Source organism: Oratosquilla oratoria, chromosome 7, assembly GCF_046742065.1.
Source record: "Oratosquilla oratoria isolate Oo_2021 chromosome 7, ASM4674206v1, whole genome shotgun sequence".
NCBI lineage: Eukaryota > Metazoa > Arthropoda > Malacostraca > Stomatopoda > Squillidae > Oratosquilla > Oratosquilla oratoria.
This window is the reverse complement of record NC_134783.1, coordinates 82,403,035-82,418,077: the sequence shown is the minus strand read 5'-3', so window position 1 is coordinate 82,418,077 and position 15,043 is coordinate 82,403,035. Positions and strand designations below refer to the sequence as shown.

The window sequence follows — 15,043 nt, the reverse complement described above, 5'->3', positions numbered from 1 at the left end:
GAACAAATTGCATAAACACGGCAAAGGAAACATGGACTGGAAGTGAAGCGTTTATTCCTGACATTTCGTCTATTGACTTTCTCAAAGGAATGAGCATACTGGATATGTGCAAAGCATGTATATAAACTCTGCACGTATCCAGTATGCTTATTCCTTTGAGAAAGTCAATAGACGAAACGTCAGGAATAAATGCTTCACTCCCAGTCCACATTTCCTTTGCTATGAGGCGTTCACTGACTTTGGAGGGGGTGCAGAGAAGTGTGATTGGGCAGTGTGATATTGGAATTGTTGGGTCTTTATTGGGTTTTAGGATTGTGATTATTTTCCCATGCTTCCAGATGTCATGTATAGTGTTGTGTGAATAGCTGTAGTTTGCAATGTTTGTGAGTGCATGTATACCTTGTGGTCCAATGCGTTTTAGGTGGATGTTACTTATGTTGTCAGGGCCACAGGCAGATGAGTGCTTGAGGTTATGTATTATGTGTTTTGTCTGATTGTCTATGAAGGGTGTGTAGTCTGAGTATGTGGGAAAGTCTTACGTCAAATGGTGCATCGGTCGTCAGGATGAGAAGTGAGATGGCTTGTCTGTGCACAATGATTTGCGAGTGTGTTTGCTTGTGTTTTTTGTTCATGTATTTTATTGGTAATCTCTGTGTTAAGTGTTTGTCTGCTATGTTTTAAGGGGTAGATGTGGGGGTATTGTGTTTAAGTTTATCTCGTTGTCTGATGAGGCTTTGTATTTCTGGTGTGAAATTGGGGTTGTGTGATTTTCTGTTGCCTCTAGGGATATATATCTCTTGTCTGCATTTTGTATGATTGTAATTGATGACGTCCTACTGTTTGACGAGTGACTCCCCTCCCATTTCCGGAGGATCTACCATATGCTCAATAGTTGCCGCAACCACAGCATTACCCTTAACAAGCAGAAAATCATGGTTCCTGCCCCCCCAGTATCAGCTTCTGTGGCTACTGTCTCTCTGCCGACGAGGACGAGGTCAGGGTCATACAGGACTTCCCCACGCCTGCCAACTTGACTGATCTATGTTCCTTTATGGGCCTGGTGGACCAACTGGTGGACTTCACCCCAATCATAGCAGCAACAGATCAACCCTTACAGCCTCTAATGAGCCCTAAGGGCTTGTTCACCTGGACTCCGGGTCACGACAATGCTTTTGCTGCCATCAAGCAAGCTCTGTCATCACCGCCCATACTGACACCCTTCGACCCAGCCCTGCCAGTGGTACTGTAGATAGATATGTCATGCCTCTATGGCATTGGGTATGCTCTGCTCCAATACCATGGTCAGGAGTGCTTGTACCTTGTTCAGTGTGGCTCACGGTTCCTGATGAATGCCGAAACCTATGCCACCATTGAACTGGAGATGCTCGCTGTCACCTGGGCCACTTCCAAGTACAAACTACACCTGTTTGGTTTGCCCCACTTCACATTGATGATAGACCATCATCCACTCATCCCCATCCTTGACTCCTGCACCCTGGACAATGTCGAGAACCCCTGCCTCTAGCAGCTTAAGAAGAGGCTCTTGCCCTTCATCTTCACAGTGAAGTGGTGCACTGGGAAGCAGCCCTGCACCCCCAGACTCCCTCTCATGAGCCCCAATCTCCCACCCCATGCCAGAGGACAGAACCGACTGTGACAAGGACACCGCACAAGTCAGGAGCATCGTCACCAGCAATGCGGCACTTGCGAGGACCATCCATTGCTAGATGCCGACAGGACACTCCATGAACTCCGGGCCACAGCACGGATGGACCCTTCCTACAGCCACCTGCTTACCTGGGTGTCCTCTGGGTTCCCATCCAACTGCTTCACCCTACCCAGCTCTGTCCTCCAATATTGGAAGTTCCAGGACACCCTCTCCACTGACGGAAAACTGGTGCTGCATAGCCAGCGCATTGTCCCTGCTGCCCTGTGAAAGTGCACACTGGCCAGCCTCCATGACAGCCACCAAGCGATGGGCTAGACAAACCGTTTTCTGGCCTGGCATCAACTCTGACATCAAGAGCATGGTGGAAGCCTGCAAGCCCTGCCAAGTGCTGCCCTAGTCAGCAGCAGGAGCCCCTCCTGTGCGATGCCCAGCCCTTCAAGTCTGTGTCTGCCGACTTCTTTCACGTTGCAGGAAAGTCATTCCTGGTTATAGGAGACAGGCTCTCAGGCTGGCTCGTCATCATGCCCTGCAGCCAGGACACGACATCTACAAGAGTCACCCGGAATTTCTGCTCCTACTTCCAGGAGGTAGGTGTCCCTCTCTGCTTTCACACTGACCGTGGCCCCTCTTTTACCAATGCTGAATTCAACCGTTTCATGGAGCATTGAGATGTCCACCATATTGTCACCTCACTGGACTATCCCCACTCCGATGGGCATGCCAAAGCCACAGTCAAGACAGCTAAGCACCTCATTCTGTTAGTGCCCACTGGCAACATCAACTGCAAGGAGTTCGACTGAAGTCTTCTAGAATTACGCAACACCTCGCTCCCTGCTGGCTGCTCTCCCACCTAGATCCTGTATGGCTGCCCTCTCCACACGTGCATCCCGGCCTACCCAGACTCTTTTCCGGAGGAATGGCAAGCTTGGAGGAGGAGTGCGATCGCCATGCTACTGCTTAAGCTGCCCAGGTGCACCGCCAATACAACGAGCATGCCCTACCCCTCCCCGAATTGAGTGTCAACCAACATGTGCAGATTCAGGACCGGATGTCCCTCCATTGGGACAAGGTCAGGGTGGTTGTGGGTTGTGGCAGGTCCAGGGACTACAAAATTGCCTCCAGAGCGGGAAACTCTGGTGGCTCAACCGGCAGCCCCTCCACCCAGTAGCTCCGTGCCCTCCCGAAGACGCTGCCCCCGTCGCATCTCATCCCTCAATGGAGGACCTGGGTTCCTTGTGCGCGGATCCCCCCACGGCTCCCCGTCACTCGTCCTGGCTCACGAATAGACATACTCCTCTTGATGGTTCTACAAGCACTGGGGGTGGGGGGGTGGATAGTGTACTGTGGCATGGTGTGCTGTATGATAGTGTTGTGACATGACATGGTAATGCCCTAACCAGCAGTGACGTTTTTCGTACAAGGGCCGCTTTTCACATGGCCAGATACACAAGAGGGTCAAGCAGGGCCATGCATACCAGGTGTGACCATGGTGCCACATAGACATGAATGACTACTCAAACAGGCACCTATTAGGAGTAACATGGAACTCAGGTAGGAGTGCAGACATTCAGAAGCAAGCTGATGTCACACACACTTAATCTCCCCTAGAGCATAGGGCTGCTAGGAAAAGTTGCGAACATTCCCATATTAAACGTGGCAGTGTCTTCGCCCTGTGGAGCAAAGAATGCGCCCCTTCAGAGCCCACACCAACAGATACCTGTTAACCTTCTTGTGCACACCACGCATCCTCCTGTACGCCTAACTCACCAATTAATAATAGTATAAATTGTCCTACTTGCATTTCACTGTCATACCCTTGGAGCATAGCTTGCAACATAAAGATTGCCAAATATGGATCTTTAGAGAAATCGCAAATCATTCAAATTTACTTGAAGTAAAATGTTGAGAAACAGGCATGGCGTTGGTTCTACTCACGGGTGACTATAATTGCAAAGAAATATGCTGGGAAGAGATGACAGTGAAAGGTGGAGATGATCAATCGGGAAATGTATTGATTGACATGACCCTGGAACATACAATGACACATTGGGTAAAGGAATGCACTAGATTTAGAAATAATGACGAACTATCAAGACTAGATTTAATATTTGCGTCAGAACCTGAAATAGTAGACAAAATTGATTACAAGACACCAATTGCGAAGGGTGACCATATACTACTCAAATTAGAATTAGAGGAAATATATCTAAAGAGAAAGGAAAAACAGAAAAGGTAGACTGATATACAGTATAGCAAAGCAGACTTTGAGACACCAATTGCGAAGGGTGACCATATACTACTCAAGTTAGAATTAGAGGAAATATATATAAAGAGAAGGGAGAAACACAGAAAGGGTAGACTGATATACAGCAAAGCAGACTTTGAGAAACTTAAGGAAATCTTAAAGCAAATTGGGAAAAATTCTACAAAGAGGAAACACAAGTCGAAGAAAAATGGATGATTCTGATGAAGATTTATAAAGGTGTGGAGAAATATGTACCAAAGCAAAATCAGGAAAGGGTGTACATAAAGTACTGGTTTAATAGAAGGTGCAGTGAAGTGAAAGAAGAGACAAAGCTTGGAAGAGATGGATAAAAAACAGGAAACCTAGAAAGTGGCAATTATATGTTAACCAAAGGAACGAATATGTAAAAATACATAGGGGAGAAAAAAGTAACTATGAGAAAGACATAATAGATAAATGTAAAGATCAGCTAAAACTATTCTATAGATATGTAAATGGGAAATGAAAAACAAGCAGGAAATAGTGAAACTACACTAAGGGAACACTGAATACACATGAAGGAAATCATAATAACATGGAAGGAAATAGTAGATCATATAACGAACCTCAATGTCAGAAAATCACACAGCCTGGAAGGAATAGCAAATTGGATATTAGAAGAATGTAAAGAACTAGTAGACAAAATATACAACATCATATGTTGCTCACTTAAATAAGGAAAAATGCCAGAAGACTGGAAAAATTTTGATATTGTGCCAATTTAAAAAGGAGGAAATAAAGAAGACCCAACAAATTACAGACCAGTTTCCCTTACAAGCACAGTAGCTAAAATCTCAAAAAAATGTTATAAAAAATAGATGGATAAAACATCTGGAGGAGAATAATATACTGAATCCGAGACAATTCGGATTTAGACAGGGAAGATCAGGCACCACAAACTGAATCTGCTTTTACTCAATATTACTAATTATAATACAGGACACTGCTTCTGACCCAGGGCAGTGGACAGGGTGCAGGGATGGTGCTAAGATGGGAGGGAGGGTGGAGGGGTGTGGAGTGTTTTCAGGGATGGAATGGGTGGGAATGATTTTATGCCTTGTCCTTTTTGGCTACCTCCCTTGTAAGGGGGAAAAAGTCTTGGTATATGTATGTATGTAATACAGGAAAGGGACAGATGGGCCAATTGCACTTTCCTAGATCTACAAAAAGTTTTTGATAAAGTTCCTCACAAAAGTTGGAAACCAAAGGAGGGATACAAGGTAAACTACTGAAGTGGATGGAGGACTTTTTGCATGGAAGAAAAATGAGAGTGGTGCTCAGAGATAAGATTTCTACTTGGGAAGAGGTAATTAGTGGAGTCCCACAAGTATCAGTGCTGGCTCCAATAATGTTTGCCACTTATGTGAATGACATGGATGAAGAAGTGGAATGTTAAATGAGCTTCTTTGCAGATGATGCAAAACTGTTAGAAAAAAAAGTGAGTACTGAAACGGACTGTGAATCATTACAGAGAGATCTAAACAGGGTTTGGGAATGGAGTCAAAAGTGGGAAGTGGAATTCAACTCTATAAGATGTAGCATAATGGTTGGGAAAAGTAGAAAAAGGATATCAGGAAGATATAAAATTGGTGAAAAAGAAGTAAATAAAGAGGGATCTGAAAAAGATCTGGGAGTGATCATCACAAAAGATATGTCCCTTGACAAACATGTAAACAAAAATGTCAGCAAAACCTATAACTTACTAAGAGCAATAAGAATGGCTTTTACCTACTTGGATGAAGAAATGGTAAAGAGAATGCTAGTCACAATGATAAGGCCTAAATTGGAGTATGCAGCGACACTGTGGTCACCCAGTACAATAAAGAATATAAAGAAGATTGAGAGAATCCAGAGAGCAGTTATGAGGATGGTGCCAGAACTATCAAAAAACTCATATGAAGAAAGATTGTTAAAATTGGAGTTGCCAACTGTGAAGCAGAGGAGAGAGTTGACTTGTTGCCCATCTACAGAATTATGAAAGACATGGAAGTCCTTGACAGAGAAGACTTAATAAATTGGAATAAGAGAAACACAAGAGGACATGGAAAGAAGCTTAAAAAGGACAATTATAGAAGGAACCTGAAAAAGAACATCTTTCCCCACAGAGTGGTAGATATATGGAACACATTGGATGTAAAAACAGTGTGTGCAAAAATAATACAAGAATTTAAGAGCAAACTGGATATTGAGAGATGGGACAACATGAGCTTAGCTCCCCCTTCCCATAAGATACAACTAGGTAAATACCTATGAGAGTCTCTTATTGTTGTAGCTCCTTTTACATAATTAGTGGGAACATCTCTATATGGTAAGGCTAAACTTTGTCTAACCACTTGTTATAGGATGGACAAATGCATAGGTTGCACTTTAAGTATTCTGTTCACTAGTGTAACCCCACCTTTAGACTTTTGAAAATAAAAAAAAATAAAAAAAATTGGAAAGAAGTGAAAAAATAATGTGCACAGAGGGAAGTCAGGTGAAGAGAAGGTAAGGGAAATGGATGGGCTTTTGTTAGTGGAAGAGAAGACTTAGTATAATCAGCAAATCTGGAGACAATAAATTTAAGACCACATCCAATGCTGTTCTTGTGTTGGTACTGTATCAATGCAGGGATGAGTTTGTTGAGCATAGTTGGGAAGGCTGATGGAAGGGTTTTAATTGAGAGGATTAGGAGAGAAACAGGGAGTAATTAGTGAGGAACCGTGTGGGTTTAGGAAAGGTAGAGTTTGTATAGATCAGATTTTTGTGGTAAGGCAGATATGTGAGAAAGCTTTAGGATTGATTTTTTTTTTTTTTTTGGGGGGGGAGGGGCTTTATGGATTTGGAAAAGGTTTATGACAGGTAGATAGGAAGGCACTGGGAGAGGTTTTGCAGATATTAGGGGTTGGGGGAGGAAGCTGTTAAGGATAGTCAATAGTTTACAAAAGTAATAGAATATAAGAATGAAGGAGACTCCAAGAGACCATGAGGCCTACACTAGGCAGTTCCATGTCCATCACCACCTGTTATCCCCATCCATAAAGTTGTCTAACCGTTTCTTAAAACAACCGATAGTTTCATCACTCACTACGTGGTTACTAAGTCTATTCTATCTGTTAACCACTCTGTTGGCAAACCAGTTCTTGCCTATTTCCTTCTTAAATTTATCTCATTTAAATCCATTAGTGCGAGTCCTGCCCTGTTGTCTTAATATGATGACCTTGTTTGCATCATCCTTTATCACCTCCATTAGATCACCTTGCATTCTGTGTCTTTCCGAAGAGTGTAAGTTAAGGTGCCTAAGCCTCTTCTCATAAGGTAAATTTCTGAGCCCATGTATCATTTTGGTCATTCCTCTCTGTACTGATTCTAGTGAATTGATGTTTAATGTGTACATGGATGGGCTGGTGCAGGAGTTAAAGGAAAGGGTAATAGGCAGGGACTGGAGATTGTTAAAGAAAATGGAGAGTAGAGGTGAGCCAGTTGTTGTTTCTTGACGGATTAATGTGAGTTAGTGATGGAGTTTGGAAAGGTATGCAATAGAAAGTTGAAGGTAAATGTGGGTAAAAGCAAGGTGATGAGATATACAAGGGTAGAGGATGGCAGTGAGTTGAAAGTAAGTCTTACAGGAGAGAGGCTGGAGGAAGTGGATAGCTTTAGGTATTTGGGGTCACATGTGGCAGGAAAGGGAGGAATGGAGGTAGAGGTAAATTGTAGATTGAGAGAAGCAAGTAAATGCCTTGGGGGATTAAAAAGTGTTATGAGAAATAGGCAACTGGGAATGGATGCAAAGAGGAGATTGTATGAAGGGGTGATTGTGCCGACAGCAATGTATGGGGCAGAGAGGAAAAGTTTAAATGTGTTTGAGATGAAATGTTTGAGAAGTATGGTAAAGATTACTAGATTGGATAGAGTGAGAAATGAGTTGAGATGGAGAGCAGGAGTGGAAAAGGAGATGGCAGATAGGGCTGATGAAAGATTATTGGGATGGTTTGGACACATGGAAAGAATGAGTGATGAAAGATTAGTAAAAGAGGTGTGGAAGGCAGAGGTGGAGGGAGTGAACTTGAGGGGATGACTGAGGATGAGATGGATGGATGGGGTGAAGGGGGTGTTGAACAAGAGGGGAATTTCTGTTAATCAAGAAAGGGAGAAGGCAAGAGATAGGGATGAGTTGAGAATGAATGTGTATGGGTGATACTGTTATGCAAGGATGGGGAGTAGGGGGTGCTTGCGTGTGAATATTTTGACTCAGCCCAAAGAGATTTTTCCCCATCGTCTCTTTTTCTGCATGAGGGGATGGAGAGGGTGAGTCACTAATTTAATGAAGTGGCCTTGCTGTGGATGTACTCTGTCTTGCTGCATTGCATTTGACCCAGTTGGTGGTTGCAGGGATGACCTGTCATCCTTGAGGAGCTGAGATGGGATGGTTGGAAAGAGTGGTGGAGGGGAGTGAAATGGATGGGAATAGGTGCATGCCTGTGACTTAGCTACCATCCTTAAAAGGGGGTGAAACTCTCAGTATATAGATAGATAAGATATCATTCTAGGAGTGCTTGTTTTATTATTTGAGTGGATGTGTTTGGAGGTACAAGTGACACATTATTGTAGATGTGTGAAGAGTATGTTTCTTTTTTTATTAATGATTGGTGTTTGTGTGAAATAGTGTGAGGGATAGCTGGGTTTGAGGGATTGTGCTAAGAGCTGTGTGCATATCATTATCATGTGGTGCTCTATGGAAAGGATTCAGGCTTATGAGTGTAGATGTTCTATAAGGGTTGTTTTAGTGCAGCCAAATATTGTTTTTAATGTTTATTTCATGTTAATAAAATTAGTTTAATTTACATACTCAAAATTTGTGGCTTAATTTATAAACTTATAATGCAGTCTGCAGGAAACAATAAAGGGAACAAGAAAAGCAAAGATGTAAAGAGAGAAAAGGGAAACATAGGATCAAAAGGGAACAAGACTGGAGGAGACCATCAAGTCAATAAAGATGTCCAGGATAAACCTATAGAAAAAGCAAGGGCACAGAAAATAGATGATGATGATGAAGATGAAGTTGGACAGGTAAGAAAAGATATATACCCATGTGTACTATTTTTGGCTTTATAATATTTCATTGAACAGTTTTATACATTAAATCTGTAGAATCTTCATTTCAGTGATATTTAGTTTTAAATTTCACAATCCCCTCAGTGCTGCAGCCATTAGCAATGTATTACTCAAACATTAAAAGCATGTCCATATAAAAATGCATACACACACAGACTGGATACCTCCCTCATAAGGGGGAAGAAGCCCTTGGTATATAGATAGATTACATAGTCCATTAATGCCCTTGGGACACCCTTCTATCCACCACCCTGGCCCATATATATTTTGCTTGTCTCCCTTTGTAAACACTGTTTAATATCATTTCCCTTTCAGTACACATCTCTCCACTGCAGTTCCTTCCTACCACCTTATATCTCTGTTGCTCTATCTATTGGCTCATATTCTAGTATTGAGATTCCCTACACCACTACATTTACATTCCTCATAGAACTCTCCATACAGTCATTTAAATCCAAAATGGTTCCCTCTCCTTTTCACTTGTACTAATTTGCAGTCCTCATCCTTCATTTCTCATATGATCTTCTATATTTTTCTTCTAACAGGTAATCATTTAGTTCATTCAGTCCTGAAAGTAATCCATCAATGTTAGTATAGGCCACTTTTAATTTTTCCTTTCTCCATCTTTTTTTCTGTTTTTACTTTGCCCATTTTGAATTACCATTTTCACAATCTCATGTTGATTACCCTCCAATAGAAGTCCATGCTTTCAGTCTCCATTCTCATTGCATTTTTTTCCTTAGCTTCATCTGTTAGTGTCTTCTCTTTTTCTAATTCCTCAACACTCATTTCTCTTTTTATCCATATCTTATTGTAATGTTCACTCCTTGCCAACTTGCTTTTTCTAATATGTCCATTACTGCCATTTGTGATCTTAGTTTTATCTTTAGGGGTAGATCTCTTTCCGTAAAATAATGTTCCATCCAATACACATTGTCTATATCTTTCTCAACTTCCCAATCACCATCCTTTATGTCTTTTAAGATTGCTATTGCTATTTCTTTTTCTTCTTTTTCTCTCATGTACCTTGCCAGACCATGTTTTTCCCTTAGTCTATATACCACAATACATTTTTTTCAGTCCACAGCATCTCTAACCCAATTTGCCTTTTCTTTAATTACTTGAATGATTGTAACTTTTCCATTTTCCTGCATCTGTTGTTGGACTATTTCTTTAAAGGCAATTTCTTCATTTTCTCTGTTTTCCTTCCATTTCTTAATCTTTTGCATACTTTCCTTACCAAAGTTTTCTTCAATTCTTTCAGTCATTTTTTGTATTTTGTTATTTACCTCATTTCTTTTTTTTAGGTTTTCACTATTGGTAGTATTAATTTTCCTCTTTTTATTTTCACACTTAACCTCTATTATATAATTTTTCATTACCTTAAGTTCGGTTCTTAGTTCTGAGTTTTTCTCAGGTTGGAAATCTCAGTGTTAGCTTGGGCTAAGCAATCCATTAATTCCCAAATTTCTTTCCATAGTTCCATGACTTTGTTCTCCCACCATTTTCTAATTTTACTCATTGCCCTTTCTATGTCTAAGATTCAACTTAAATTCCATCTTTTGTACTTACCAAAACCTGAAAACAATTCATCATATATTCGTCTTACCACTGGTGTTTCATAATGCCTGTTTATATCATACTTCGGCATGGCGCCCCTAGATGTCTTTGCTGTCGAGTCATCTTTTGATTCAAACTTATCGTTGTTTTCCTTCATTTTCTCTTATTACGTCTAACTAGCACTGCAGAGACTTCATTGTGGCCATCCACAATTGCTCCCCTCCCATTCAGTACAAACCAGGGTTACTTCTTTTGTTGTATAACCAAGAATTTTCCTCTTCTGCAGAGCACAAAAGAAGAGATGTTTACAGTTCTGTAGCTCGAGTGTATTTACCTAGTTGTATTATACGGGAAGGGAGCTATGCTTGTGGTGAACTATCTTTGTATCTTTCAGCCTCAAGTTTTTTCTTAAAATCTTGAATAGTGTTTGCACACACTGTTTCTTCATCTAGATTATTCAAGATATCCAGCATTCTGTGTGGGAAGCTTCTTTTTTTTTTTTTTTTTTCCCAGATCTCTTCTATAGTTATCCTTTTTGAATTTCTTTACATATCCTCTTATTTTTCCATTGTCACTTTTTAGTAAATCATTCCTTTCAAGGATTTCCATTCCTTTCATGATTCTATAGATAGTCAATAGATCACCTCTCTTCTCTGCTCCAGTGTTGTTAGTTCCAATTTGGATAATCTCTGTTCGTATGTTAATTTGGAAAGAGCTGGTGCCAACTTTGTCATTGCTCTCAGCAGTTTGCCCTGTATTCCTCCTGCAGTTTCTAATTTCTTTAGCAATTTCTTATGTGGTACATACATATACCAAGGCTTTTTCCCCTTTACAAGGGAGGTAGGCAAAAAGAAAAAGGCATAAAATCATTCCCACCCATTCCATCCCTAAATACACTCCACTCCTCTCCACCCTCCCTCCCATCTTAGCACCTCCTGGATGATGGGTCATCCCTGCACCTTGTCCACCACTTCCATCATAATCACCTCTACTCTATTCTTTCCATATGTGATATTCCTCACATTTATATCCTTCTTAGTGAGGAACATAACTCCACCCCATTGTTTTACCTCTCTGTTTCTAATCCAATAATTATATGCACCATGTCCTACACTGTTGGGTGGTAATGGACCTTTCAATTTTGTCTCTACAATTCCTATTATGTCTGGTTCTTTTTCCTTAAGGTAATCATTCAGTTCATTCAAGCCTGTTATTAGGCCATCTATATTTGTGTAAGACACTTTAATTTTCTGCTACCTCCATCGTGTTTTCAGTTTCCCTTCCTTTTTTCTCTGCTATGAACCATTTTCTCACTTTCATATCCACTATCCAATAGAATTTCTCTTTGTCTCTGTTCTGTTTTCATTTTTTTTTTTTTTTTAGCTTATATTCTTTTTGTTTTCTCATCCTCTCTTTCCTCTTTATTCATCTCTCATTTAATCCATACCTGTTTATATTGATCACTGCTAGTTTCCTGTTTTTGCTAAGATATTCTCTGCTGTCATTTGTGACCTGAATTTAACCTAAATTGGTCGTGTCTTATCAGTATTGTATTTCCCTAGTATATATATTCTTCAATTTCTTTCCCTGTTTCTGGTTCATCTTCTTGAACTACTTCTAATATCTTATTTACTTTTTCCTTCTTTACTCTTGTAGTCCTATTTGGATTATGCTTCTCTTGTAGTCCTATTTGGATTATGCTTCTCTTCCATCCCTAATATAATTATACATTTCTTTTTATCCACTAAGTCTCTTACTATATTCTCCTTCTCCCTCATCACTTTAATAACTGTGTCCTTAGTTTGTTCTTTTATCTGTTGTTTCACTATATCTCTAAATTCAATTTTATTGTTCTCTTGTACTTTTTTCCAACCACTTACCTCTTTTGCTATGGACTCTTTATACTCTCTATTATTCCTCTTTTATTCCTCATACTCATCCTTTACTTCTTTTAACTGTCTTTTTAATTCTTTAGTTAGCTTTTGATTCTCCTATAGTTCTTCCAGTAACTAGTGTTAATTGGTTAACCTCTTCACTCCGGGGCACATCGCACGTCTGGCAGCATTAGCTGCCCGACGTGCGATGTTGTGTCATAATAATCGCATTATAAAAAATAAAGTCAGTGCTCAATTGTTTGTTCTCTTTCACCCGTGTATTTTGATAACCATAGAAAATTGATGAAGCCAGTTTAGAGAGAATGGAAATTATGTAGGTACAACTCCAAGAAATATAATCAAGATGGCGACGTCGGCATCATCAAGTACCCACTTGCTCCTCATGCCGCCTACGTAAGCGTCACCGTATGGAAGTGGTTAAACCTAACCTCTCATGCTTCATTCATTTTTTTCTTTTTTAGTTTCCCCTCTAGATTTACTAGTTGGGGGAGGTTGTCATCTCCTCCCTCATTAAATCCATAAAAGCATTTATCTTCTCATTCCATTGAGCTGCTATTATCTATATTTCTGCTTTTGATACCTCTGCTCCCCTGTTCCACCTCATCTGTGTGTTCTGCACACCTTTTGTTGACACCCCTTCTGATGTCCAGGGCCCATTTGCCCCCTTCCTCATTTCCTTCCATTTTCCTCAATAATGTCTCCCCTTTTCCTTTTCACCTGCCCACTACACCCCAAGCTTTCCCCTTCCCTACTAATGCAATACAGGTACTCTCTCGTCGCTGTAATCCACAAAAATTGTGTTTCTTTCCAGAATTCCAATCTTCACTGTTAGTCCGACGTGTGTGTATTTACCTAGTTGTATTTTACGGGAAGGGGAGCTATGCTCGTGGTGTCCCGTCTTCATATCTCGTTTTATCTAGACTGTTTTTAAAAGCATGTATTGTTTTTGCACACACCACTTTCTCATCTAACTTGTTCCAAACGTCTATTACCCTGTGGGGAAAGCTGTTCTTTTTCAGGTCTCTTCTATAAATGTCTTTCTTGATTTTCTTTCCATGTCCTCTTGTATTTCTACTATCCCAATTTATTAGATCCTCTCTATCAATAGTTTCTATAGCTTTCATGATTCTATAAATAGTTATCAAGTCCCCTCTCTCCTTTGCTCTAATGTCTGTGGCTCAAGTTTTGCTAGTCTCTCTTCATATGATAGTTCTGAGAGTGTTGGTGCCAATTTTGTAATTGCTCTTTGTATTCTTTCAAGTTTTGTTATACATTTTTTTGTACTTGGTGACCACGTCATCGCTGCATACTCCAATCTTGGTCTTATCAAAGTGACTAGTATTTTCTTCACCATTTCTTCATCCAGGTATGTAAATACCACTTTGATTGTTCGTATTAGATTATAAGTTTCTCCATAAATTTTGTATATATGTTTCTCAGGGGACATATTTTTCATAATAATGACTCCCAGGTCATTCTCATTTTCTACTTTTTTTATTTCTCCCAATTTATATGATCCCACTATTCTTTTTTTGCTTCTTCCAAATTCCATTATAATACACCTCTTAATATTGAATTCTGTCTCCCACTTCCTACTCCATTCCCATATTTTATTGAGATCATTCTGTAGCAACTCAGTCTTCTTCAGTGTTCACTTTTTTCAACAATTTTGCATCATCCGCAAAGAAGCTCATATAACTTTCAATTCCTTTATCCATATCATTAATATACATAGCAAACATTATTGGGGCCAGAACTGTTCCTTGTGGAACTCCACTTATCACCTCATCCCAATTATAGTGTTTGTCTCTTATCACCACTCTCATTTTTTTTCCTGCAAGAAGTCTTCCATCCACTTCAGCAGTTTGCACTGTATTCCTCCTGCAGTTTCTAATTTCTTTAGCAACTTCTTATGTGGTACCTTATCAAAAGCTTTTTTCAGGTCTAGAAATGAACAATCAACCTATCCATCTCATTCTCGTATTACATCTGTTAACCTTGAATAGAAACACATTAAGTTTGTGACACATTATCATCCTTGTCTAAATCCAAATCGCCTCACTTAGTATGTTTTTTTTTTTCCCCAAATGCCTTACCCATCTAATTTCGATAATTCTTTCACAAATTTTAGCTATCATACTTGTAAGAGGGATGGTAAGAGGTATTCAGGGATGGAATGGGTGGGAATGATTTTATGCCTTTTTCTTTTTGGCTACCCCCCTTGTAAGGGGGAAAAAGCCTTGGTATATGTATGTATGTACTTGTAAGAGAGACCAGTCTATAGTTAGTAGGGTCTTCCTTGTTTCCCCCTTTATATATTGGTATTATATTTGCTCTTTTCCAGTCTTTGGAACTTTTCCTCCTTTCAATAAACTGCTTAACCACTTCCATACGGTGACGCCTATGTAGGCGTCATGAGGAGCAGGTGGGTACGCAGTGATGCCAACGTCGGTGTCTTGATTATATTTATTGCAGTCATACCTATGTAACCTCCATTCTCTCTAAACTGGCTTCATCATATTTTCTATGGTTATCAAAATT

At 40.2% G+C, this 15,043-nt stretch overlaps 1 protein-coding gene across 4 annotated transcripts in view; it reads left to right on the top strand.

Moving 5' to 3' along the window:
• Positions 1-15,043, top strand: part of Clbn (Nuclear export mediator factor NEMF homolog Clbn) — a 105,431-nt gene that overhangs the window by 79,272 nt on the left and 11,116 nt on the right. For all 4 annotated transcript variants that reach the window (XM_076188456.1, XM_076188459.1, XM_076188460.1 and 1 more), the window contains exon 17: positions 8,820-9,002. In XM_076188456.1, coding sequence (XP_076044571.1) covers positions 8,820-9,002 — 183 coding nt within the window. The remainder of the gene's footprint in view (positions 1-8,819; positions 9,003-15,043) is intronic.